The sequence below is a fragment of the Maniola hyperantus genome, chromosome 10 (assembly GCF_902806685.2).
Source record: "Maniola hyperantus chromosome 10, iAphHyp1.2, whole genome shotgun sequence".
NCBI classification, from domain to species: domain Eukaryota; kingdom Metazoa; phylum Arthropoda; class Insecta; order Lepidoptera; family Nymphalidae; genus Maniola; species Maniola hyperantus.
In genome coordinates, this window is record NC_048545.1 from 1,279,297 (window position 1) to 1,306,649 (window position 27,353).

The 27,353-nt window shown below is 37.2% G+C and overlaps 2 protein-coding genes across 3 annotated transcripts in view; one reads left to right on the forward strand and one right to left on the reverse strand.

The window, feature by feature from the left end:
• Positions 1–27,353, reverse strand: part of LOC117986193 (cadherin-87A-like) — a 290,214-nt gene that overhangs the window by 70,113 nt on the left and 192,748 nt on the right. The gene's annotated exons all lie outside the window — the stretch shown is intronic.
• Positions 1–27,353, forward strand: part of LOC117986179 (synaptic vesicle glycoprotein 2C-like) — a 203,569-nt gene that overhangs the window by 15,203 nt on the left and 161,013 nt on the right. The window contains exons 7-11 of one of the 2 annotated variants that reach the window (XR_011237213.1): positions 242–365; positions 912–1,053; positions 2,219–2,375; positions 3,996–4,123; positions 5,549–5,699. Coding sequence is in view for 1 of the 2 variants with exons in the window: in XM_034973020.2 (XP_034828911.1) it covers positions 242–365; positions 912–1,053; positions 2,219–2,375; positions 3,996–4,123; positions 5,549–5,628 (631 nt within the window). In the remaining variant the exon portion in view is untranslated. Of the gene's footprint in view, positions 1–241; positions 366–911; positions 1,054–2,218; positions 2,376–3,995; positions 4,124–5,548; positions 6,054–27,353 lie in introns of those variants that run through there. The other variant, XM_034973020.2, reaches the window with a different exon arrangement.

The window sequence follows — 27,353 nt, forward strand, 5'->3', positions numbered from 1 at the left end:
CTTTTCTTTTTAACAATGCTAAAAAGGGACAGAACATGAACTAGACTCTAAATTTTAGTGCACGCTACAAAACAGTAGGCTTGCGACTGCGCTAAAATCTGTCATCTGTTGTCGACTAAGTGCGGATTGGCATTTTTATTCGTTCTGAGAGGAGAGCTTTTCTCAGTTAGGTATAGTGAGCCAGCCAATGCGTTGAGATAATGATAATAGTTATTGAAGCCCTCCGTGGTTTGGCCTCCAGGTCTAGTGGTCTGTACGTGTGGGTGCCCGACATCCTCAACAGCATGCTGCGCAGCACCAGCGAGGACAGCATCACCATCTGCCAGATCATACACGACAAGTTCGACAGGGCTAGGAACTTGAGTGTAAGTTTACATTTTTTTGTAATGTTATAGACTACCTACTGGCTGCCCCGGCGAACTTCGTACCGCCAGAGATAATATTATATATATTATCTCTGGTACCGCCGAACAGTCGATTCTTTTTCGGGAAGAATTTTTAAATTTTCTAATTCTTCTTAATTAATATTTCTTCTAGGTAAACGCGTCCCATCTTAGGCCACATCATCACTTCCCATCAGGTGTGATTGTGGTCAAGCGTACACCTATAATGAATAAAAAAAAAATTCTCTCCGTAAGAACCATCCCCGTTCTTCAAGGAATATTATGAAAAAAGAATAAGCGAAATCAGTTCGCGATTCATTTTGTAACGGATTGACTTGATTTTTGTATGGGTATAGATAGAGACCTGACGAGTGATAAGCTAATTTTTATCTCGGAAAATCAAAGAGTTCCCACGGGATTTTTAAAAACCTAAATCCACGTGCACGAAGTCGCGGGTATCACCTAGTCTTGTTATAAAAGATTACCTTGATTACCTTTGATTACCTTTATTATTATTTGGGTCAACAGTTGGCAGCACCAGAGCAGGCGTGCCACTCCGAGGTGGCAGTGCGGGTGTTCCCCATCTCGATGGGCATGGGTGCAGTGTTCGCAGTCACCTACCTGGCCATCGGCGTGTTCATTGGCAGGATTGGCAGAAAGACGCTTTATTGTAAGTGGACATTTGGGGCCGATTCTCTAGTACACAATCTCTAAACTAAACTAAATTAACACGTCTAAATCTAGTGCTTTCCTTTTCCGCAAGCAACATTATGATAGGGATAGCAATAGATTTAGACGTGCCATTTTAGTTTAGGTTAGAGTTTGTGTACAACGGAATTAGCCACATTATCATTTTTTTGGGTTTCGTACCCGAAAGGTGCCAACGGAACCCTATTACTAAGCCACCACTGACCGTCTGTCTGTCAGCGGGCTGTGTCTCGTGAACTGTAATAACACCTAGGTAGAAAGTGAAATATTCAACCATTTTATTTTATTTTATTCATTATAGGCAAACGCTTGACCACAATCACACCTGATGGAAAGTGATGATGCGGCCTAAGATTGGACGCGTTTACCTAGAAGATGCCTATTCACTCTTGTTTTATAGATACCCGGGTTGTAATTGGTAGGAAACACATATCGCGGAAGAGTATTCCAAAAAATAGCAAAACGTTTCGTGCGTGTAGATTGGGATGTCGACATAGCAGACAGTTTTACTTTCGCAGTTTCTACAAGAAATCTTATAGATATTACTTAGACATTAGCTATACAGGGTGTTACCAGAACGCTGGCAAAAATGAAGGCAGGTGATAGAACTGTGGCCCTACCGCGGTTGTTTGACAGCTACAATGTCACGATCGGAATCATCTCTGATCGGTTAATGCTCGCTCACTATTGGCCACAATGCATTGTTGCAACAAGAATCGCAAAAACAAATTCAGCCAATCAGAACTATTGAGATTGTAATAATGATTGATGCAGGTTTTAGACAATCGCCCTACAGATGCTTATTATAATATGATACCACAAAAAATCGCAAAATAAATTATAAAAAAATCCTATAGTTCTGTAAAAGTTCACGAGATATATGCAAATAAAACATCTAAGTGACGCTAGAGGTCTACGAACGTTGCGTAAGTAGGCCACTCGGAGTCAATCACGCGTCGTAGGCGGGGTTTTGCACGCTATACATCGCGGGTTTGAAAAATACTAAATCACTAAAACTACAAAATGAGGCAAATGGTTATTGGTATTGGATTGTGTTTAAGTAGTTTAACAATAACGCTAAGTTTTTGCTAGCGTTCTGGTTACATCCTGTATTATCTTGTCCCCAGCTAGCATAATGGTGGTGTGTGGTATGGCGACCATCGGGGCAGCCTTTGTACCACAAGGAGGCGCCGCCACTGCACTGCTCATCCTGTCGCTATGTTCGGGGTGTGCCGCGTCTATCCTCGCTGCGATTGCTGTGGACGTTTTTCCCACTTGTTTAAGGTAAGATCATCTTCTTTATTTATCTACTATGTACAGTGGCGGATTTGCCCTAAGGCCCAGTAGGCCCGGGCCTAGGGCGGCCAGGTATAATGGGCGGCCAATCATGAAAAAAATTCACTGATGTTAATTATGATAAAAGTTGGAAATAAAAAAATCGTTAAGAATGTAGTCTATTATCATGAGTGCTAAGAAAGGGGCGGCTGGTACCTACTTACTAGATGGCCTGGGGCCTAGGGCGGCCAAGACTACAAATCCGCCACTGACTATGTACTATCTGTGTACTTTGCGCAATTGACATCGCGGTGTTATCAATAGGATCTTGGAGTGGTAGTAATTTTTATTTATTTTTATTTTGTTTATTTGAAAGTAATCAACAGCGTAAATACATAATTATTATTTAAATTTAAATCTAGGTATAACAGAAGGCCAAAAGAGATTACTTAAAATTATAATTAAACTATTTTAACAGAATAGAGTTAGAATAAATGTAGGTATATACAATAATAAAATAAAATTACAACAGTGTGTGTATGATTGTGTGTGTGTGTATGCGTGTGTGTGTGTGAGCGTGTGTGTATGTGTGTGTGTGTGTGTAACTGGGAGTGTATGATTGCATGCATATTTAGATGTAAGCTACTTTTTTTTTTGTTTTACGATGATAGTTTCTTAATTCCTTTTTAAATTTATTGTTTGATAGGTAAAATAAGTCAAACTCAGCGAACTGATTGTTATAAGTACGTACCAAGCGTGGAATTATAGAATTTCGCGCATAATTTGAGTTAGATTTGGGAACATTTAATAAAATGATGTGTAGCGGTAAGTAGTTTATATTTAAAAAAAACCGGCCAAGTGCGAGTCAGGCTCGCGCACCGAGGGTTCCGTAGTACAGTCGTATTTTTTCAACGTTTTGCACGATAAATCAAAAACTATGATTCATAAAAATAAATAAAAATCAGTTTTAGAATCCACAAATGAAGGCCTTTCATATGATACCCCATTTGATATCGTTATGTTACTTAGAAAATTGAAAATACTAATTATTAGTTCATGACCACAATTAAATTTTCTTTTTGTGTGGTGTAACCACAAATTCACGGTTTTCAGATTTTTCCCCAAATGTCAGCTATAAGATCTACCTACCTGCCAAATTTCATGATTCCAGGTCAACGGGAAGTACCCTGTAGGTATCTTGACAGACCGACAGGCAGACAGACAAACAACAAAGTGATCCTATAAGGGTTCCGTTTTTCCTTTTGAAGTACCGAACCCTAAAAATAATAATTTTTATTTATTGGTAACATAATTAATTAATTATTAAATTATTCTCTTTAATAACGAATTCTAGCACTTCAGCGGCGGGGAGGGGCAATGCACGCACAACAGACGGAAACGTTTAAGTGCGGAAACCAGCCCAGAGCGAAGAAGAAGAAGAAGAAGGAATTCTAGCCTCATTAACTAACGCTATACAAAAAATCAAGTCTATTTATTAACAGTCCACGAACCTATTTAGTAAGATGATATTAGATTATGATGATGATGGTGAACTTATTGAACGTTACAAATTTATGACGGTATCTAGTAAGATGAAGATGATGATGATGAATGTTTGTATGTTTCCAGAGCGATGGCGATGTGCGTGATGTACATGGTGGGGCGGGCGGGCGCGGCGGTGGGCGCCAACTTGCTGGGCAACACTCTCGACGTGCATTGCCAGCTCGCCTTCTCTGTCTTCGGCGCTTTTACAGCAGGTGAGAATTGCGACATCTAACAAAGCTGGATTGTGTAAAAACTTGCTGGAAGCACTTGCCTATACTTGGTAAAACTTGCTGGGTAAATCTGAAGATGTACCTAATATAACCAATATAGTATATTTAAAAAATTATTAGGTAAGTAACGCATATTAACATGTAACTATCGTAATCCTTTGTGCGTTTCTACGTTTTCTCGATCTTGGATAGCGTGGTGGACTATAACCTAAGCCTTTCTCATTCTGAGAAGCTATACCTATGCTAAAAAGTAGTGATACTCGACTTTTAAATTTTACTAGCTTATGCCCGCGTTTTCGTCCGCGTGGTCTAACTCTTTGAAACCAGCTGTTTTACCCCCTGCCGACGTCATAATAGCTATCTGCAATCTGCATGCCAAAGGAGATTGCCCATTCTCTTAGGAGCTTTGCCCCCCCCCCCCCCCCCCCCCCCCCCTAATATAATTGTTATGTCACCATGGTTTTAATTTTATTTTGTAGACAAATAATTAACTCTTTATATTCTGCAAACGATTTCTATTTATTCACCCAGGTTATAAAGAAATCTTATTTTTTATATTGCTGATATTGAGGTTATATTTAATTAATACTTCTTCAAAATAAATGCATGTCTACGATTCTAACTGTAATTGTGGATATTTTCAATAATAGAGTGAAAAAAAGTCGTAATAAAACATAATCGTAAAAAAATAACACATTTAAAAAAAAAAAAAATTAAGTTTTGACACGATGCCACAAAAGAGGGCCCGTTCACGGGCGATCTCCTTTAAGCCCGATCCGTACAGTAGTTTGAGCTGTGCGTTGATAAATCAGTCAGTCAGTCAGCTTTTCCTTTTATATATACAGATTATTGTAACATGTACTTACTATAAGAAAAAGGATTGAAATAATATACTGACGCTTTGTGTCGCTTTGGGCGGGTATACCTACACCGCAGTGCAGCCCCGAGCAGCGCCGCTGTAATGCGGTCCGGTCTGAAGTTCGATATCTAAATAAAAGGAAAAGGTGACAGATTGACTGACTAATTGACTGATCTATCAACGCACAGCTCAAACTACAGTAGGGCGATTGTCTAAAACCTGCATCAATCATTATTACAATCTCAATTGTTCTGATTGGCTGAATTTGTGCGATTCTTCTTGTAACAATGCATTGTGGGCAATAGAGAGCGAGCATTAACCAATCAGAGATGATTGCGATCGTGACATTGTAGCTGTCAAACAACCGCGGTAGGGCCACTGGACGGATCGGGCCGAAATGCAGATAGCTATTATGACGTAGGCATCCGCTAAGAAAGGATTTTTGAAAATTCAACCCCTAAAGGGGCGATAGGGGTTTGGTGTAGTCCACGCAGATGAAGTCGCGAGCATAAGCTAGTATAATATAAATGGAATTAATTTCATTTCAGGGTCAACCGTCCTCATAATATTTTGGCCGAAACCAGAGGAAATTCGAGAGGAAATGGAACAGCGAGGGTTAACTTACTGATATAAGATGCATGGAAGAAGAAAGCAATCTCAAATAAACTATTCTATTACTAAGGGCCGACCGTTACATGAATTAGAATTTAGATACCTACTTACGAAGTGCCTTTTTAAACGAATTGTTAAATAAAAAATAATTCTAAACTTTTATAACGTTATGTATTGTACCTAGGTAGGTACCTACTTATTCACTTTTTTGTGAAAAAAAAGTATTTTAGAATAAATGGGTCCCATATTTTTTATGTGTAAGTATAGGCTTATAGATCGTTCCTATTCAATATTTTACGGTTGCTTGGCTCTTAAAAATTATAAATTTTCGTATAATAAGACTGATTAAGTTTACACAAGTGCGTTATCATATACCTATTGTGAATTTGTCGTTGTTATAATTATAAGGTATATTGATATTTCAATAAATATAATTATTATTAAAAAGTAATTATTTTATTTTATCATTACTTTCGTGAAGTAACTGCGCCACCTAACGGGTCAACATGGTACTTAACTGTATGACACAAGGAGGTTATAGTCAACATAAAATTAATACCAGCTAGATGAATTTGTACCTAGTACTTGGTAACTTCACTAGATGGCGATTAAATCCAACTGCATGACAGCTGGTGTTTAAAGCTTTTCTGTCATGCAACTGGACCTTAATAAAACAGATACCACATTACTCACTAGATGGCGTTAGTCGTATTATAAAAGGCCAAAAGTAAAGTTTTCAAAATTGTAGAATAATGAAAACTAGCTGACTCGCCTATTACCTACTAAGCCTCCGCTATCCGTCCATCTGTCCGTCCGTCTGTCAGTCTGTCTGTCAGGCGGCTATCTCATGAATCGTACCTAATAGAATTGAAGAGAGTTGAAATTTTCAGTGCTGTCCGCTATGACAACTAATCTTTTCTCTATAAATAAAAATGAATCGCTGAATGTGTTGCTTATCGCAAATCTCGAGAAAAGCTGAACCGATTTCGCTAATTCTTTTTTCATAATCTATAAATAAAAATGAATCGCTGAATGTGTTGCTTATCGCAAATCTCGAGAAAAGCTGAACCGATTTCGCTAATTCTTTTTTCATAATATTCCTTGAAGTACGGTGATGGTTCTTACGGAGAAAAAAATTTAAAAAAAATCCTGAAAAAGAATCGACTGTACGAAGTTCGCCGGGGCAGATAGAACCCAATAAAAATTTCAAAATGGCCGCTATGCTAAATTAAAAAGTAGGTACATAATAGTCGTATATTATCTTGTAGGTCTGTATGATGGTACTGTTACGGGATCTTTGGGGAAAGGCTTTTTAAAAAAAGATTTTATTTCCCTAAAACTATTTAATTAGTTTCTACACAATTTATATTACGAAAACAAATAACCGGAAAGACGTGTTAACTGGTTGACGTTACCCTCGAGACTGACTGTTGTCGTCTAGCCTCTTGTTAGGAGAGCTTAGGTGGGGTGTGCTTGCGTTAGCACTATTGTATACATACCAAAGGTGTAACACCTCCCCCATGGGGGTAAACTTCGGATAGTTTTTCTTCCGAAGTTTATCTTCATAAAGAAGACTTAAAGTTTCCGTTTAAGTTTCGGATATCCAATAGGCTTATCTGTGACTTCATCGACTTCACCGCCCTTTGGATTGATATTCACTTCCAACTCTATATTTTCAAAATTCTTATCCGGTAATTTATTTTCCTTTACATTTACGTTTTTGAATATCTTACGAACTACAATATAAATCACTCCACCGACAATACCAATGGAAATGATTATGGTTAGAATTGAGTAATGCGTCCCGTATTTTATGATGTGAGGAATTTCTTCTGTCAGTTCTGTGCTGAAGAAATTTTTATTTAACATTTCCCTTTGGGATTTTAAATTATCTAAATCGATTCTCTCCAAACGAATAGGGGACACACTATCTTTAATTTTTTCAAATTTAAACCTATTACAACACGAATCATTAATGAAATTGTAATCAAAGGTTATTAGAGGTAAAGATATATTTTTATCAATTTTATTTGTCATAAGGACTGTGTTTTTATTGTATCCAATGCATGATTCTCGTAAGGTTAGAACACCAGTACCTAACAAAGTGTCCTCTTTATGTATTTTAAATCTCTGACATTCTATGATAATTTTACTTGGTTCGGATTGGACAAATATCCACCTATTATAATTCAATTTTTTCCAAATATTTACTTTACCATATATGAACTTGGTTTCACATTGGTTCGGGATTTTATTAATGACCTTTGATAACAATTCGCTTTCACAAGTACTTTTACCATCAGTTGCATACACATTTGCAACATCACATATATAATGTTCGTAATTAATAATTAAACAGTTATTCAAATCGTCCAGATCGAAATAGTGGTTTTTATCAATAGTCATTGCGATATATTTCGAACTAGGAATTACTAAACTGAAAGACTCTGGTTTACCAGGAATATGCGGTGTAGGCAAAGGGATATTATGATATAATCTATATTGTGTACTTGACACTAATGGTATTTGTAATACGAATATCAATTTGTTTTTCATATAGTAAGACGATATTTTCTTTTCGTTATTCAATACGGAATCTATTGCTTCATCAAAAACTACTGCATCATCTTCGTCTAAAGTTCCAAAGATGTGTTTCATAATGGAACCGATCCCTGCAAACCAAGCACTGCGTTTGGCTTTTGTATCTAACAAATGAGATATGGCAGAGAATTGTTTTACTATATCTTGGTATCGTAATGTTAAAGGCTCGAAAATGTTATAGCACTCTTTACTAACTGAAGTTCTCTTACAAGTCTTTCCAACTGTATTAATTACCGAGTTAATATTCTCGACATGTGGTTTTACAAACGATATATCTAATGGAATTAGAACATTTAATTGTCCTTCGTTTATTTTTACATTTCCCAGGTAATCAAAATAAATACCGGAGCTTGCTGAAATTTGTTGTATGTATTCCTGATGCGGTTGGGCGAAAGCACTGAAAATTTCATAATATATGTTAATGGTAATTCTCAAGAATTTATTTGTTAAATTTTAAAAATGATAAGAGTCTTTTCTTTAAACCTAAGCTAAGTAATCTAAATTAAATTTTACGAGAGTAAGTAAATGAAATTAATACTATACTATATCTAATTACCTTTTAATTTTAAAGGTAAACTTTTCTCCTACAACTAATACCTATAAGTAGTTTCCGTTAACCTATTAGGTATTTCCGGATGTTTCGGCCAATTTCACCTCATCGTAATGATGAGTGACATGACGTCTATTGATTAGCAAGGATAAGGTATTATTACCGAGAATTTTTATGACCTTATATGGTCCTTTCCATAATGGGGATAAGGCTTTGCGTAACCTTAGATGGTTTTTCAGGTAAACGTAGTCGCCTACTTTGTACTGTCGTGGTCTACTATGGGAATCATAATAGTTTTTTGATCTGTTTTTAGAATTTTGTATGTTTTGAACTGCTTTTTGTTGTGAGAATTTAAGACGATTCTGAAGCATCTTCACGTATTCGGGATAGGTGGCTCCAGGAGTTTCGTCAAAGATAGAATTTGGGATAAATGGCTTATGGCCATATAACAATTCGTACGGGGTGTAATTGGTAGTACAATGGGTAGCTGTATTATACGCTAGCATTGCGGTGTAGACGTAACGGGGCCAGTCAGTCTGTCCTTCATTAACATAGGATTTCAAATATTCTTTTAAGGTTGAGTGACTCCTTTCTAATGCACCTTGTGTCTGGGGGTGATATGGCGAAGACCATAATTGCTTTATTTTCAGGAATTGGCAGGTTTTCTTGAATAATTCTGCCGTGAAGTTCGTACCTTGGTCTGTAAGAATCATTTTCGGTATTCCAAAAAGAGATATGAAATGTAGAAGACAGTCTGTTGTTTCTTCTGCTGTTGTACTACGAACTGGATACGCTACGGAAAATTTCGTTAAGTCGTCTTGTAGTGTGAGTATGTATTTTAGTTTTGCTAATCCGGATTCTGGTAAGGGTCCAACTATATCTAGACTGAGGCGCTGCCATGGCGCAGTACTAGTGCTGGTAATTTGCATGGGAGCCCTGTTTATCCTCCTTAGTGCTTTGTTTTCCTGACAAGATTTGCAGGCTTTGACGTATGTTTCTATATCTTTACGCATTCCTTTCCAGTAGTACATATCTTTTACTCTACTAAACATGCGGGCTGATCCTAGATGTCCAGCGACTGGGATATCATGGTTATCGTGTAAAATCTTCTTTATTTCGGTAGGAGATGGATAAGTTATATTATTGTGATATATATTCACCTTAATACCAGTGTTATTGAAAAGAAATAAAATAATATTATATATCTTTGTGAAGGAATGTTTTTCAAACGGGTCTCTGAAATCGGAAATTGCAATTTCATCTATATTTCCAAATATTAATAATTGATTTCTAACGCGTTTCAGAGTCTCAAATATTTCAATATAACGTGATTCATCGAAATGGTGCACTTTCGTAAAGAGAAGAAAATATGTTTTATTGGTTGCTTCTACTTTGTAATATGAATGTAATTGTTTTTCAGCTTCCATAATCTCGTTTGAATTTGCAACATTACCTAATATTTCTTCAACATATGGATTTGACTCATCGAGATCAATGGATGTGGGTATTAATAATGTTTTAACCGATGATTTCAGTAAACTTTCATTGTGTTCTACGATGTGCGTATTGAAATTTTTATTCTTGTCAGACACAGTTTTCAGAAATGTGGAGTAGTCATCATCAGTTGGGCTTAATTCTCTACTTGGTAGATCGATCTGCTCGATAGGTGGTGAACCAATGAGTTCAGGTGGAGATGGTACAGAAGGTACAGGTGGTAATGGTTTTGAAACCAGTGGTGTTTCAAAAATGTCTGGTAGATCTTCGGTATCAGGTAAGATTTCATCTAGTTCAAATGATGGTGGAGAAATGAGTAATTCTTCTAGATCTCCATCTAAATTTAGTTCTTCTGGATTTACTGTAACAGGGTTAACTGGGTATCTTGATAAAGCGTCAGCATTAGCGTTAACTTTTCCCTTTTTGTATTTTATGCTGTAATCATACTCTTCCAATTTGAGTCGCCATCTTACTAAACGTGATCCAGGATCCTTGCAGTTGAAAAGCCATTGAAGCGGTTTATGGTCTGTGACAATGGTAAAAGTATTTCCATACAGGTAAGGTCTAAATGTTTTAGTACCAAAAACAATTGCAAGACATTCTTTTTCTGTAGTGCTGTAATTTGTTTCAGCTTTATTTAATGTACGCGACGCAAAAGCAATAGGACGATCTTTTCCTATTTCTCCCTGAGACAAAATTGCAGAGATAGCATAATTTGATGCATCACAGGTAAGTATGAACGGCTTAGTAAAGTCTGGGTAGATAAGTATTGGTGCTGTTAATAATTTACTTTTCAAAGTTTCGAAAGAGAGTTGTTGTTCATTACCCCAATTGAACGTGGTATTCTTCTTCAAGAGTGAGGTAAGTGGTTTTGCAAGCATGGAGAAATTTGAAATGAATCTTCGGTAGTAGGAAATGAGACCTAGAAAAGATTTTATATCTTTTTGATTCTTTGGGATAGGGAATTCTTTTACAGCTTTTATCTTGTCGGGATTTGGTCTAACTCCTTCGTCTGTAATAGTATGTCCCAAATAGTTTACTTCCTTTCGCAGAAATTCGCATTTGTCTGGTTGCAGTTTAAGATTGAATTGGCGTAACCTATCGAATACACTTTTTAATTTCTCTATGTGCGAATTTAGATCATAAGAATAAATGACGATGTCGTCTAGATAGACATAGCAGTGAATTCCTTGCAGCCCGGAGAGAACGGTATTAATCATCCTCTGAAACGTGGCTGGGGCATTTTTTAGTCCAAATGGCATCCTTTTGAATTGGTAGTGCCCTTCTGGGATGGTGAAGGCGGTTTTGTCCGCGTCCTTTGGGTCTAGTTGGATCTGATGGAACCCAGATGCCAAGTCAAGGGTAGAGAAGTATTTACTATTTCCTAGTTGGTCCAGGATTTCGTTGATCTGTGGAATGGGATACGATTCTCCAATGGTTATATCGTTGAGTTTTCGGTAGTCTATCACCACTCTCCATTTTCTTTCACCTGAAGCATCGATTTTTTTGGGTACCACCCAGATGGGTGATGACCAGGGTGATATCGATGGCTGGATTATGTCTTGGTCTAGCATCTTCTTTATCTGGTTTTGAACCTCGTCTTTGTGGCATTGAGGGAATCTGTAAGATTTTGCGTTAATAGGAGTGTCCGAATTTGTTTTGATTTGATGTTTCAACGCGTTTGTGTATGTTAGTCTGTCATCTGGTAAGTGAAATATATCGGAGTATTGCGAACAAACATTCACGAGTTGTTCGCCCTCTTCGTCGTTTAAATGCGACAACCTGAGAGAATCAACAACTCGTTCGGTTCTCTCTAACGTGTTCTGGCAATTGTTAACTAATTTTATGTTGTGAGACGGAATTTTCTGCAATTTAAGGTTTAGATTAGAATTTATTTCAATAGGTTCTTCAGTCGTATTCAATATAGTGATGTTGACTCTTTTATTGGGTTTCACTTTAACCATACAGTTGGAAATAAGAACCTGTTCGGAAATTCTCTGATCTATTATCATTCCTTCTCTTATTTCGGGATTTTCTACCGAACATTCGATGACAGTTTCTGATCTTGGTGTAATAAGGTACTTTGGTTCAGTGAAAATTAAATATGCCTTGTGTTGATTGATTTCAAGGCTATTTGTATTATAGTTTAGCTGACAATTGTATGCCGCAAAAAGGTCTGATCCTATGATTCCATCATAGGGGATCTGTAATTCGTTGAATACATGGAACTTATGGCATATCAATTCGTTTCCTATTTTTATTTTAAGGTTCACGTAACCTAAACTTTTGAGGGGTAAATCGATTTTGGAATCGATTCCCTTTACTGACACATTTTCCGAATGCACTTTCATGGTGTTTGTTAAGGCGGACCTTCTTATAAGGCAAATAGATGCGCCTGTATCGAGCAATAATGAAAGAGGCCTGGAACTTCCTGAAGTTTGTACGTTAATATGTGGTAATAGCTTGTTGTTGTTGTTATTGATTTTGAAAATCCTATTCGTGCCACGACTTGGGTGATGTCGCGTCCGGCACGACGACGTGACATCTACATGTTTAAATCCTCGTCGTTCTCATAGTAGTCGGTAGTTTCGTCATGATCCTGTTCGTCGGGGACGGAAGGTCCCGGATGATTTTCCTCATCATAAGGAGTCCTATCATCTTCTTCCTCTTCTTCATCAACGAAGTTGATGTGTGGTTTATTGAAATAAGATGGTTGTTGAAATCTGTTTCCTTGGTGACCTTGAGGAGGTCTGGGCACAAAGTTACTTTGTGGATAATATGATGAGCCTTGAGGAGGCCTATAGAAGTTTCTTTGGCCTTGTTGACCCTGAGGGGGTCGGGGCCCAAATTGGTTTTGCTGACCCTGAGGGGGTCTAGGCATAAAGGAATTATTACCTTGAGGAGGCTTGTAGAATTTTCTTTGTTGTCCCTGAAGGGGTTTTGACATCAATTGACCCGGAAAATTCCTTCTTTCCTTTTGGTAGTTTTCAGTTTTTCTATATAATGTCTGTTGGATCTTTTCTTCCGAGATTGCTAGCGAAATTGCCTCGTTTAGGTTCCGAGGGGACCGACACCTAACAATGTTCGAAATCCTAGGGTGCAAACCCATAAGGAAGTGATGGAGAGCTAAGTCCTCCATCGCGGCTGTACGCCCTGGAATTTCTAACTTCCTATGTGAATTCATGGTAATCTCTGTTAGAAGCTGGGTGAGAATTGACTCAATTTTGGTTGAAAATTGTACGACACTGTCTGTGGATAATTGTTTTGTTTCCTGCAGGTCCATGATTAAATGGGAATAGTGTTTCTTTTGACTGAATTGAGTTTTGAGAAATTCCTTAAGTTGTTCGAAACAGGTAAAGTCTTTAATCGAGGCTGCTATTTCAGCCTTGCCTTGAAGTTGGCTTAGAATGTATTTAAATAGGATATACTTTTGTGACTCCGTAGCCAAATCGAAAGCGTTATTGCAATTCGTGATAAAAGAATTAATAGTTTCTCGCGACCCATCGTAAGGTTTTATAAATTTTAACAAGATGTTCAAATCTACTTCTATTTCGCCTTTAATTGACAGGACCGGGGACGGTGACCTAGTCTCACTGTCTTGAGGTCTCTGTGGGACGTCTAAGCTAACCTTATCTGACCTCGGCATTTTGTAAAACTATGTTAGTAGTTCGATCTGGATACTTTGATACACAAAACACAAAAAAAACAATCAATAGAATAGAGTAAACACACAAGTAAAATAAAGTACACACAAAAATGTAAAATAAATCTGTAAAAATATAAAATGTCAAATGTAAAATGTCAAATATAAGTTTCTTCCACAACTTTCTATGTATTCTCCTTTTATAAATTCCTTTTTATATAACTTTGTCAAAAGTTAATAGTTTTTAAACTTTCAAATTCCTTGAATATTAAATCTATAATTTTCAATCTATAATCTTCTTTGTATTCAATTCAATATTGTTCATTTATAACGCGTAGACCATAATAGAGATAACACTTACAGTTCGACGAATGTTAACATAAACAAGACGCTCGCCTGCATTCTTCAGCGATAAGCGAAGATGTTTACAGAATAAGCGGCCGGACCTCCCGTGAATTCCAACTCTGTGGGGTCAGGGTCACACCCTGGCGTTGCACCGGACGGGTTAACAACACTTCACGAATTTGAGATCGTCTGCCGACACAGGACTCGTGCACTTTTCACTACACTTTTCACTTATGAGCTTTTTGCACAGCACTTTTCACTTTAGAGTCCTTGTTTCTTCTTTTAGATTTTCCTTCCGGAAAAACGTTCAAAAATCGGTCTACGCGGAGCCCGGGGTATACGACACTTTTTAGGCAAACCGGAATGTTCAGGATCCCACCGCGCTGCCACCAAATTGTTACGGGATCTTTGGGGAAAGGCTTTTTAAAAAAAGATTTTATTTCCCTAAAACTATTTAATTAGTTTCTACACAATTTATATTACGAAAACAAATAACCGGAAAGACGTGTTAACTGGTTGACGTTACCCTCGAGACTGACTGTTGTCGTCTAGCCTCTTGTTAGGAGAGCTTAGGTGGGGTGTGCTTGCGTTAGCACTATTGTATACATACCAAAGGTGTAACAGTACGGAACCCTCCGTTTGTGAGTTCGACTCGCACTTGACTGGTTTTTTCCTTTTTCCTATAAATGTTATTAAAAATATCTCTAACAAGGCGACAAAGGGTTCATAAAGGGTTGAGGTTGCAATCTTGGGCAATCGGATCTACATTAACAATAATCGTCAAATAATAAGGGGTGCATTTGTCACCCTCAAACCCCCGGAATGTCAACCCTTTCACACCTAACTGGTATTTAACTTTTACGTGAGGGCAAAATAAGGGTTATGTTATGATTCGGTTCATCATCCTCATCATGATCAACCCATCGCCGGCTCAACAGGGCACGGGTCTTCTCTCAGAATGAGAATTTGGCCATAGTCTACCACGCTGGCCATGTGCGGATTGGCAGACTTCACACACCTTTGAGAACATTATGGAGAACTCTGAGGCATGCAGGTTTCCTCACGATGTTTTCCTTCACCGTTAAAGCAAGTGATATTCAATTACTTAAAACGCACATAGCTCCGAAAAGTTAGAGGTGCCCGGGATCGAACCCCCGACCTCCGATTAGATGGCGGACGTCCTAACCACTAGGCTATCACAGTACTTAGGTTCACCCACTACGAAATTGAGCTCAAAAGCGGCGATAGTTGAGTGGTTAAAGACTTCGGCCTCTTTCAGGAGGTTCGGACTTCTAATAATTAGACCTCCAACTTTTCGGAACTAGGCATACCTATTATATTATGTCAATGGTTTTAAGGAAATAATTATTTCATACGAGATGATGTCCGCAACTTCGTCCGGGTGGCTTTATTTTTTTTAAATATCTTTTGGGAACTCTTTGATTTTCCGGGACAAAAAGTAGTCTATATCCCCGGGAAGTAAAGTCAAAGTCAAAACGTTTATTCAAAGTAGGTAAAAAAAATACGCTTTTTGATAATTTTTACGCGAACTTAAAACTAAAGCTAGGAGGGTAAAAAAGGGAAACTAACTCTGTACCTTTTCTGTTCTCAAATACGTGTCAATCGACACGAGGCCAGCGTGGTGGACAGCCTAAACTTGGCTCAAAAAAATGGAGATAGCTTATACCCTGAATTAGCATATAGCCTAAATTTTATTCCGGAAAATCTTTGAAAACCTAAACACACGCGGACGAAGTCGCTGGTAACATCTAGTCTAGCAATGTATAATTTATTATCATACCTATGGTAAATAATATGCTTATTGCCTTATTATTCTCGTCCTAAAACTATTTTGATAAACGTTTTACGACAAAATAATAGCGGTCGGAGATCATTTTGAAAAAGTTAAATAACTCCTAAAAAGTTTCGGTCTTTCAACAGGTAGGCGATTTTTTTAGAACAGACGACCGTAGGCCGTATCGTATGTCGTAATTTTGTAGTGGTCAACCTTATAGCTAAATAGCAAGAATGCGTGGATCCTCGAATCGACCGTGGGTTTGAATCCTGTTTATGTGTCTTATTAAAACCCTAATTACTGATTATAAGTGCGAGTCGAACTCGCACAGGAAGGGTTCAGTACTATCGCACAAGAAATGTCAGTTTTAATTTTTTTAATATTTATAGCGAGAATTTTGAAATTTTTAGTATTTGTTGTTAAAGTAGCAATAGAAATACACATTCTGTGAAAATTTCAGGTCTCTACCTATTATGGTTCACGAGATACAGCCCGCTGACAGACAGCCGGACGGATGGACAGCGGAGTCTTACACTCGTATTTATAAACAAGTAAAAGCCTTTGCTTGAGTAAAAGTAATTACTTAAGCAATGATTTTTATTTGATAGTTAAGTAAACGCTATTAGTAAGCAATGCTTTATGTTAGAATTCTTAGCCAAGTAATAGTCACCGTTTCCTTTACTTAAGGTGACGCTGGATGCACGTCCGAACTGCTCGGCCCACGTGGGTAACCTGTATGCTATTTCACCTAACATTGTGATAGAAAGAAATAGACTCAGTGATGAGCAGTGTAGCGAGTGCATGCGCTCACACTAGCGTCCGGATATATTGATGATGGCACACAGATAGTTGGACAGATGTCACCGATGAATTTTTGTAAATATATGATTTATGAAGGAACTACTTATTTCAATTATTATTGTATAAGATTTTATGGAAGAGCGGGGTCGCCTGCCACGAGTACTCGTAGCAATACTAAAACACTTACTGGGATGGTCCCAATTACTACGCACTATGTGAAATTGTTTTACCTACTGAAATAGATATTTTTAAATTTTTTTTGAATGATAATGTGGCTAATTCCTTTGTACACAATCTCTAAACTAAACTAAAATATCACGTCTAAATCTATTGCTATCCCTTTCATAATGTTGCTTGCGGTAAAGGAAAGCACTAGATTTAGACCTGTTAATTTAGTTTAGTTTAGAGATTGTGTACAAGAGAATCGGCCCCAATGATTACCTACTTATCTTTTGATGAATACTATAAAATCTCACTTACATACATACCTATTAGGTAACTACTACCTCAGCGTGTATAAACAACTCGTACTTATATTATATTATAGAAATCCATACTTCTATGAAGTGTCTGTCTGTAATTTCGAAATAACTACCGCAAGCTCATAATATTGTTATTTGAACTGTACCATAACAGCTGAATCAAATGTTTTTAAAAACTGTCTGTCTGTCTGTCTGTTTGAAGTTTGAACGGGCTAATCTTCGGAACGGCAGAACCTATTTTGACGGGACTTTTACAGACAAGTAGAGAATTAACAAAGGATACTTTTTTAACCGACTTTTAAAAAAGGAGTTGTGTTTTTCTACCTATGTACACAGAAATCTCCGAGATTTCTGAACCGATTTGCGTATTTTTTTTAATTGATAAAGAAACTTTGCAACATTGTCCTATATAAAATGTGGATTTCAACTCCTCAATCCTGATGCTGCAGGGGACATGACCACCAAAACTTATGGGATTTTGAAACTGTCGGTTATAAATTGATATTGAGAGGTAGGTACCTATATCTACCAAGTAAAGACTTTATCATTGAACTCGAAGACCCACTTCTCGACCCTGATGCTGTACCTAAGGAATTGCATTGCTAAATCGTGGTGATCCCACGGAATTTTAAATGAATCATCGCCCACGCCCGTTCGGTACCCTCATTCCGCACATTGTTTTTATTAGTCAGTCCACCAATCACAACAAAGCATTCTCCCCTGTCCCCCGCCAACATTTTACGATTTTGTTTTCATGTAAATCCTTGTATATGCGTACTCTAGGAGTTGAATTCTCTGTGCTGGCGGATTACCTATTAGGAACACATGATTACACATTCGTTTGTCTGTGAAAATAAATTTTGTTGCCTACACTTATCTATTAGTAGCGACTAAAAACTATATATACCATCTACTTGTGTATAAAAAAGTCTAAATAAATTCCACTTTGATCTCAAAAATGAAAATTTTATTTTTATAAGTAGGAAGTAGGTACAATTCAATTTCCCTCTAAAAGCCCACTACACACATAAACACAATATGTATCATTTTCTGTTTCAACAGTCACATTAGATGTATCATTCGACGCAGAACTATTGAAGCTCTCCATTTCATTTCTGGAATTAATAAACATACAATCAACGTAAATATATTGTGAGTATTATCTATATAGAATGTATGCAAAAAACATAGCATAACAACTTACAAGTATGGTATGGGTAGACCTTTCAATATTTAGTACGGAATTGAATGTTGCAGCATCATGTTGGATTTCAGTGGTACGTATATTGGGCACATTCATTTTATTTTCCTTGTTTTCTTCTAAAAGGAATGTCTTGAGTCACTAAAATACAACATAATTCAGCATTGACAAATCTGACAACAAATAGTAAATCTCTATATTATTATATAAAAATGAATCGTTGAATGTGTTGCTGATCGCAAATCTCGAGAACAGCTGCACCGATTTCGCTAATTCTTTTTGATAATATTCCTTGAAGTACGGGGATGGTTCTTATGGAGAGAAAAATTTAAAAAATGTCCTGAAAAAGAATCGACTGTAGGCGGTGCGAAGTTCGTCGGGGCAGCTAGTAACATAATAATTATATTATCCTAATCCTAATTCCTAATCTAAATATATAAAAGAAAAAGGTGACTGACTGACTGACTGACTGACTGACTGACTGACTGACTGACTGACTGACTGACTGACTGACTGATCTATCAACGCACAGCTCAAACTACTGGACGGATCGTGCTGAAATTTGGCATGCAGATAGCTATTATGACGCAGGCATCCACTAAGAAGAGATTTTTGAAAATTCAACTCTGGAGGGGGTGAAATAGGGGTTCGAAATTTTGTGTAGCCCACGCGGACGAAGTCGTGGGCATTTGCTAGTATCTAAATAATATCAACTTACAAACACAGTGTCAAACTTTCAGAAGCTGGCTCTAAATGGTACGGTGTGATAGCATCATAATCTAATTCAATTCGATTTTTTGCTTTGTCGTTTCCTTGCCAAAGAAAATCCCGTGATCCACTAAAATAGAAGTATAATATATAAGTATTTATTAAAAATAAATAAATGTCATCATCAAATTCACCATCCTGGAGAACCTTGAAAACGACACTCGCGTCTATTTTTTATAAAAAGTGCTGGCCCGCCATCTTAGATTAAAAAATTAATGTCATTATCAAAACCAGCATCCTGGAAACCCTGAAAACGACACCCATTTCTATTTTTTGTGAAAAGTGCATGTCTACTATTTTGGATTTGAAAATAAATGTCATTATCAAATTCAGCATCCCGGAAAAGTACATATTCAGTCAAATAAAATTCCCGTCGAGTCACATTGTTACTCACGTCGGGTGTGACGCACGGGAATAACCCCGAAAAAGTAATGGCATTATCATCACAAGATAATATTATGGTTTGGAAAGATTCTGATGAATTTTAATAGATCTCCTCTTTGCAAGGGATTTGCTTTTGCGAGAAGCTTTTGCGAGTCTAAACCGTTTCTTTTTCCTCTTCCGCCAATCCATTTTTGTTTCTGTTACACGAAAACTCAAGTATATAATTAAATTGTCTAAGCACACAATATGACCTACATACTTATATTTGTAACTAGATGATATACGCGACTTTGTCCGCGAGGATATAGTGGTTTTTTAATCCCGCGAGAACTCTTTCAAAAGCGATCACTATTTCAAATTTCAGCCAAATCCGTCTTGTACTTTTTGCGTGAAAGGGTAACAAACCTATACACACACACACGCAGATACAAAATTTCGTCTTTATAATGTAAAGTGTGATTTGACAACCCTGACTTTCGGAATTCGGATAAGTCCAAATTATATTTTATTACTAGTTGATGCCCGCAACTTCGTCCGCGTGGAATTAGGTTTTTAAAAATCCCGTGGGAACTCTTTGATTTTCCGGGATAAAAAGTAGCCTATGTGTTAATTTAGGGTATACCCTAAATTAACACTTTTATCTATCTCCATTCCAAATTTCATCCAAAACTGTTCAGCCGTTTTTGTGTGATTGAGTAACAAACATCCAAACATCCACACACACACATCACTACACCTATTATAAATGTGATAGTGTGTTTGTTTGTTGGTTCGTTGGTTTGTCCTTCAATCACGTCGCAACAGAGCAACGGATCGACGTGATTTTTGCATGGGTATGGTTGACCTGGAGAGTGACATAGGCCACTTTTTATCCCGGAAAATCAAAGAGTTCCCACAGGATTTTTAAAAATCTAAATCCACGCGTACGAAGTCGTGGGCATCACCTCATCATCATCATCATGATCAACCCATCGCCGGCTCACTACAGAGCAGGGGTCTCCTCTCAGAGTGAGAAGGGTTTTGACCATAGTCTACCACGCTGGCCATGTGCGGATTGGTAGAATTCACACACCTTTGAGAACATTATGGAGAACTCGGCATGCAGGTTTCCTCACGATGTTTTCCTTTACCGTTAAAGCAAGTGATATTTAATTAATTAAAACGCGTATAACTCCGAAAAGTTAGAGGCGCGTGCCCGGGATCGAACCCCCCGACCTCCGTTTAGAAGGCGGACGTCCTAACCACTAGGCTATCATAGCTTCACCTAGTTTATAATATTAGTAGGATATATGTAAACTACTACCACCAGCTGTCGATACGATGCATTCTAAAATAAATCGACCGACCGACCGACAGACCGACCGGCCAAGTACGAGTCAGACTCGCGCCCCGAGGTTTCCGTACTACAATAGTAAAATGTTTATCTCTAAATCTCCGTTTAGAGATAAGCATTTACAATGTAACTTAATTTATTACTACTATGTAACTAGAATTTCGGTACATATAAAAATGAATCGCTAAATGTGTTGCTGATCGCAAATCTCGAGAACAGCTGAACCGATTTCGCTAATTCTTTTTTTATAATATTCCTTGAAGTACGAATATGGTTCTTACGGAGAGAAAATTTTTAAAAAATTCCTGAAAAAGAATCGACTGTTAGGCGGTACGAAGTTCGCCGGGGCAGCTAGTGAAAAATAAAAATAAATAAATAGGTAAATAGTATTTTTTGACATTTTGCATGATAAATCAAAAACTATTTATTATGCACTAGATGATGCCCGCAACTTCGTCCGCGTGGATTTAGGTTTTTTAAAAATCCCGTGGGAACTTTGATTTTCCGGGATCAAAAGTCAAAGTCAAATGATTTGTTCAAAATAGGTAATAAATTACTCTTTTCGATTGTCAGTTGTTGGATTTGTAAAATATAGTGTTGATAATTATTTCGCAATCGCTACGAGGGTTCCAAACGTGCCCAAGACTGAGAAGAGCCCACAGCTAACTCAGCCGGGTATTCTTTTTATTATCACCACTTTACAAAATCATAAATTAAACTTATTAGAACTATCACAAAGCCGAGCAACTCATTCCCAAGCTTACTTATCATTTAAATAATCCTTTACAATGTAATAGGATTTTTTAATTAGTTTACGTTTTATGAAAACTTTGAACTTATGACAGTCACTTTGAACTTATGACAGTCACTTTTTTTTTAATTTATTTATTTTTATATACGTACAATAAATTTTCAAAAATATATTGATTATGCACTGTCATAATTTTAACTTCTCTAAATTTAGTTCTCAGTGACTCTCGTGGTCCCATACTATATATGGCTCGAATAGCCCTTTTCTGCAGCACAAAAATAGAATTTATATCAGCAGCATTACCCCATAATAATTCCGTGGTGCCACCTGAATCAGGGTTTCTACTGAAAACCAGCGCTGTATGTTTTTGTACTTGTGCAAGACAATATGCATTTATGCTGAGTAGGGACCTTTTTTTTTTGGGTTGTGCCACACATGACATACTTTATTCCGGCGCTTCTTCTACTTGAGGTTTTTTGACTTTATTACTCAAGTATAAGAGGCGCTAACCTAACCAGTTGGTAACTGGTAATGTGTGGTACAGCTTTAAAAAATAAACGTTTTTTCTTTTCTTTCTTTTTCTTTTCTAATAATATGCCATATGACATAATGCTGTGAAAGTAACTAAAATATACTAGTCTCGCCGTTTCTATGTCTGTCAACTGGCGAATCTTTTTTACCGCATATGCAGCAGAACTGTCTGTTCGATAAGTTATTTATATGAGAGCCCCATTGAAGTTTCGCATCTAACGTTATTTCCAGAAAAATAGCGGTATCCACTAAATCTTATTTATCATAAAAGTAGCCTATGTCCTTCCCCGGGATGCAAGCTATTTTTGTACCAAATTTCATCAAAATTGGTTAAATGGATGAGCTGTGAAAAGCTAGCAGACAAACAGACGGACAGATAGACAGATACACTTTCGCATTTATAATATTAGTATGGATAAAAATAAATAAAATCGGTTTTTGATGTACAAGTAAGGCCCTTTTATATGATATCACACTTGGTTTACTAATCTTACTTGAAAGTTGAAAATACTAACTATTCGTTAATGAACACATTTTTATTTATTTTTCGTGATGTAACCACAAATTCATTGTTTCAGATTTTTCCCCTTACGTGTGTTATAACTGTTATTACCTACCTGCCAAATTTTATCATTCTAGGTCAGTGGGAAGTGCCCTACAGGTTTCTTGACAGACACACTGACAGACTGACAGATAGACAGACAGACAGACAACAAACTGATCCTATAAGGGTTCCCATTTCCTTTTGAGGTACGGAATCCTAATGATCTCTCTTTTTGCACTGCATTTAATCTGAATCCAAGAATTCCCGATCCGAAATAGCCGTAAGCAAGACTGTATCGTCACTTACCACCAGGTGAGATTGTAGTCAAGGGCTAACTTGTATCTGAATAAATAAATAAAAAAGTACTATTTGTACGAAGCGTTGCGTACTTTATTTGTAAGACGGACAGACAACAAACTGATCCTATAAGGGTTCCTTTTTCCTTTTGAGGTACGGAATCCTAATGATCTCTCTTTTTGCACTGCATTTAACCTGAATCCAAGAATTTCCGATCCGAAATAGTCGTAAGCAAGACTGTATCGTCACCTACCACCAGGTGAGATTGCAGTCAAGGGCTAACTTGTATCTGAATCAATATTATTATTATTATTTTATTACTTATAATAAAACTGTAACAGGTGAAATTCTGTACATTGAAGATATTTTGAAATTTTTTTTTCGAGGGCACTCTATAATCGATACTGAACCCAAAACTGGAATTTTTTTCATTTTTGTCTGTCTGTCTGTCTGTCTGTCTGTATCACGGCCGCGCATCACGCTGAAACTACTGAATGGATTCCAATGAAACTTGGTACGATTTGACGTCATACTATAAGGATATAGGATATAGGATACTTTTTATCCCGAAATTCAGCATGGTTCCCTTAGGAGAGGGGTTGAAAGTTAAAATGTATACTGAGCTGTAATTCATTAACGCGTAGTCCGATTTCATTCATTCTTTTTTGTTAGAAACCATACATGTTAAAACTTCAAGTGCCAACTTCTCAACCATCATCATAATAATCACGGGTAGCTTTTGTACTTTTGGATTTCAATCAGCTGTTTTAGGAATAGTTGATGTTGAATTGATATTAAAGGTACGCTTAGAATAAACTATCTCTGGTTTAGGTACCAAGCAACGACTTCATAATTCAACTCGATATCCCAACTCTTCAACCCTGATGATGCAGGGTATTGCACTCCTAAGCCACTGTTGATTGTGAGATAATATTGTAGATGCCAAACATATATACCATTATTGAACTTTAAGTTCCAACTCTTCAATACTGATGCTGCAGGGTACTGCACTCCTATTCTATGGGTTTTAGGAACTGTTGTTGGTGAATTAATATTGTACCATTTACTATTGTACCAAACCACGACTACATGGTTGAACTCCGTTCACAAAAATCCACGCACTCCATCGAAATCCTATTCTATTCCAAACTTATTCGCCAGCGTGACAGGAGTGGAGAAGGCGGATAGGGACGTGTGAGGGGTGCAACGGATCAACGTGATTTTTTCCATCATCATCAGCCTGCGGTCGTCCACTGTTGGACATAGGCTTTCCCTAAAGAGCGCCACCACACCCGGTCCTCAGCCTTCCTCACCTAGCCACTTCCCGCCAGCCTCTGTATATCGTCGGTCCATCGTGCTGGAAGGCGTCCCACACTACGCTTACTTATACCTACGCGGTCTCCACTCAAGAACTTTCCGGCTCCAACGGCCATCACCTCTACGACAGGCATGACCTGCCTTCTTTTATCCCAGAAAATAAAAGAGTTCCCACGGGCTTTTGAAAACCTACATCCACGCGGACGAAGTCGCGGGCGTCAGCTAGTAAATAAATAAAAAAGTACTATTTGTACGAAGCGTTGCGTACTTTATTTGTAAGACGGACAGACAGACAGACAGACAGATAGACGGACAGACAGACAGACGGACAGACCGACAGACGAACAGACGGACAGACGGACGGGCAGACGGACCGATGGACGGACCGACAGACGCATGGACGGACGGACGGACTGACGGACGTACGGACGGACGGACGGACGGACGGACGGACGGACAGACGGACGGACGGACAGACGGACCGACAGACAGACAGACAGAGGGTTCCGTTTTTTCCTTCTGAGGTACGGAACCCTAAAAATACAAAGAAATACCACCAGGTAGGTACCTACCTACCTATATTATTATACATATACAGGTACCTTTTTAGGGTTCCGTACTTTATAAGGAAAAAAGGGACCCTTAGGATCACTTCGTTGTCTGTCTGTCTGTCCGTCTCTCCGTCTGTGTCGTATCTGTCACACAAACCTATAGGATACTTCCCGTTGACCCAGAATCATAAAAATTTAGTAGGTACGTAGGTCTTAGAGCACAAGTAAAGGAATAAATCCGAAAACCATAGATTTGTGATTACAACTTACAAAAAAAAATTAAAGTGTGTTAATGAAAAAATAATTAGTATTTTCAATTTTCAATGTATAATAAGTATACCAAGTGGGGTATTATATGAAAGGGCTTTACTGTATTGTGTGTATTCTAAAACACATTTTTATTTATTTTTATGCATAATAGTTTTTGATTTATGGAGCAAAATGTCAAAAAAATACCTGAGTACGGAACCCTTGGTGCGCGAGCAACTCGCACTTGGCCGGTTTTTTAAAATTAGATAAAATAAATAACTAAACAAAGTTACTTACCTATTGTACTAGGACCACACGAGTAGATATCCCTACTAGGACCTCAACAACAAAGTCAGGTCAATAAACCAATGAATAAAATTGGTGTCCAAATTTCAAATTCCAGAGGTCAATGTACAAAATGCAATAAGTATTTGAAGGACTTATTGACTCTGGTCTGCTCAATCTTCTACACATTTGCATAGCCACTGAATAAAAATTAATTTTATAAAATCATTACGACTTTTGTTTTTGAAAACATATTAATAACAACAGTTGTCGTCATAGAAACCACAATATTACACGCGCAGCCGCGCGCCGCTGGGCTGGCCCTTCCCTCCGCCACCCGCGCGGTGTCTAATGTTTTGGGGTGAGAAGCATGATGATTTTAGCCGAAATCTAGCGCTTGAAAAGGGTTGAACAGTAGTTTGGGAAAAGTATTTTTGAGAAAAAACTACTGAATTTAGGTTTGCAAAGTAAAGTTATTTCAACTAATGAATAAATAAACTATGTCTAATGATAATTTTTTTTTAGAATTTTCCTATTCCTAATCTTATTTATTTACGCCCAAAGTTGACATAAATTTAGTGTTAAAATAGGAATCTTTTGAGGCTCGTAACTTTTAAATCAATATTTTTTTCAATGTTTTAGATATCATTGAACCTAGATAATGACGAGATAAATCGATATAATTCTTAGTTTTGTGCGTACAATATCGAATATTGTTGTATTTTCCCTCCTACGTTTGTATGAAGAAAGCACCGAACTGAGCTGCCTTAAGAAGCGTCTATGGGTTATTTTCTATACGTTTCTTGTCAATTTTGAGGTTAATGTATTGATTTTGACGTAGGTACCTAAAAATTATTCCTAATTTTGTGATTTGTCTGAGTTGTGTGTGGTATTGTTACAAGTTACTTACGAACTTTGTTACATATAATAATGGAAGATATAGACAATTTATTTTCTCTGTTAGATAGTGTTGATAACGATGTATTGCGGGAAGTTGAAATAGCATTAGAGTTCCTAAAATATACTTTCGTGATGTGAACCCATTCCTATTTTCCATTCATATTTTTGGATTATATTAAGGAAAAGGTCTTTCTCCAATGACGAAAAAGGTTTTTCCGCTCAGATTCCGTATGAAAACTCATTTTTCAACTTATTACACAAATTTAAATAAAGCAACAATTTATTTTCCGTATTTTATAGAATCGCAGACCAGGAACAACAATTTTGTAAACAATACAGACTATCCTAGTGTTAGTGACATGACGTTTAATTTCTGCTAAATGTTGGCCAAAATCTATACATAAAAAGTATTACTTTGGGTGACTTTTAAATTTAATATAAAGAAAATATGATATATATTTATAAGTTTTAGAATAAAAACATAACAAAACACTTAAAACTTTGTAAATTACAAAAATATGACGTTCTTTTATTTCATTTGCATTAGAACAAAACGCAACTAATTAGTATTGCCAGTTGGAATGAATGCTCAAGCAGCAAGTAATGCTTAATGCTTTACTTAGCTGAGTAAAGGACTTTACTTGTTTATAGAATAGAATTTCGATTTTAAGAATTCTAACTTGAAGTAATGGCTTAATTAAGAAATTACTTGAGCAAAAGTAATTACTTGTTTATAAATACGAGTGTTAGTAATAGGGTCACGTTGGCACCCTTCGGGTACGGAACCCTAAAAATTGAGGAGAACAAAAGGGTGTAAAATACACTTCTGGGAAATAGGCTACTTTTCATCCCGGAAAATCAAAGAGTTCCCCCGGGATTTTTAAAGACCTATCCGTTCAATTAATCTTGACGAAATTTG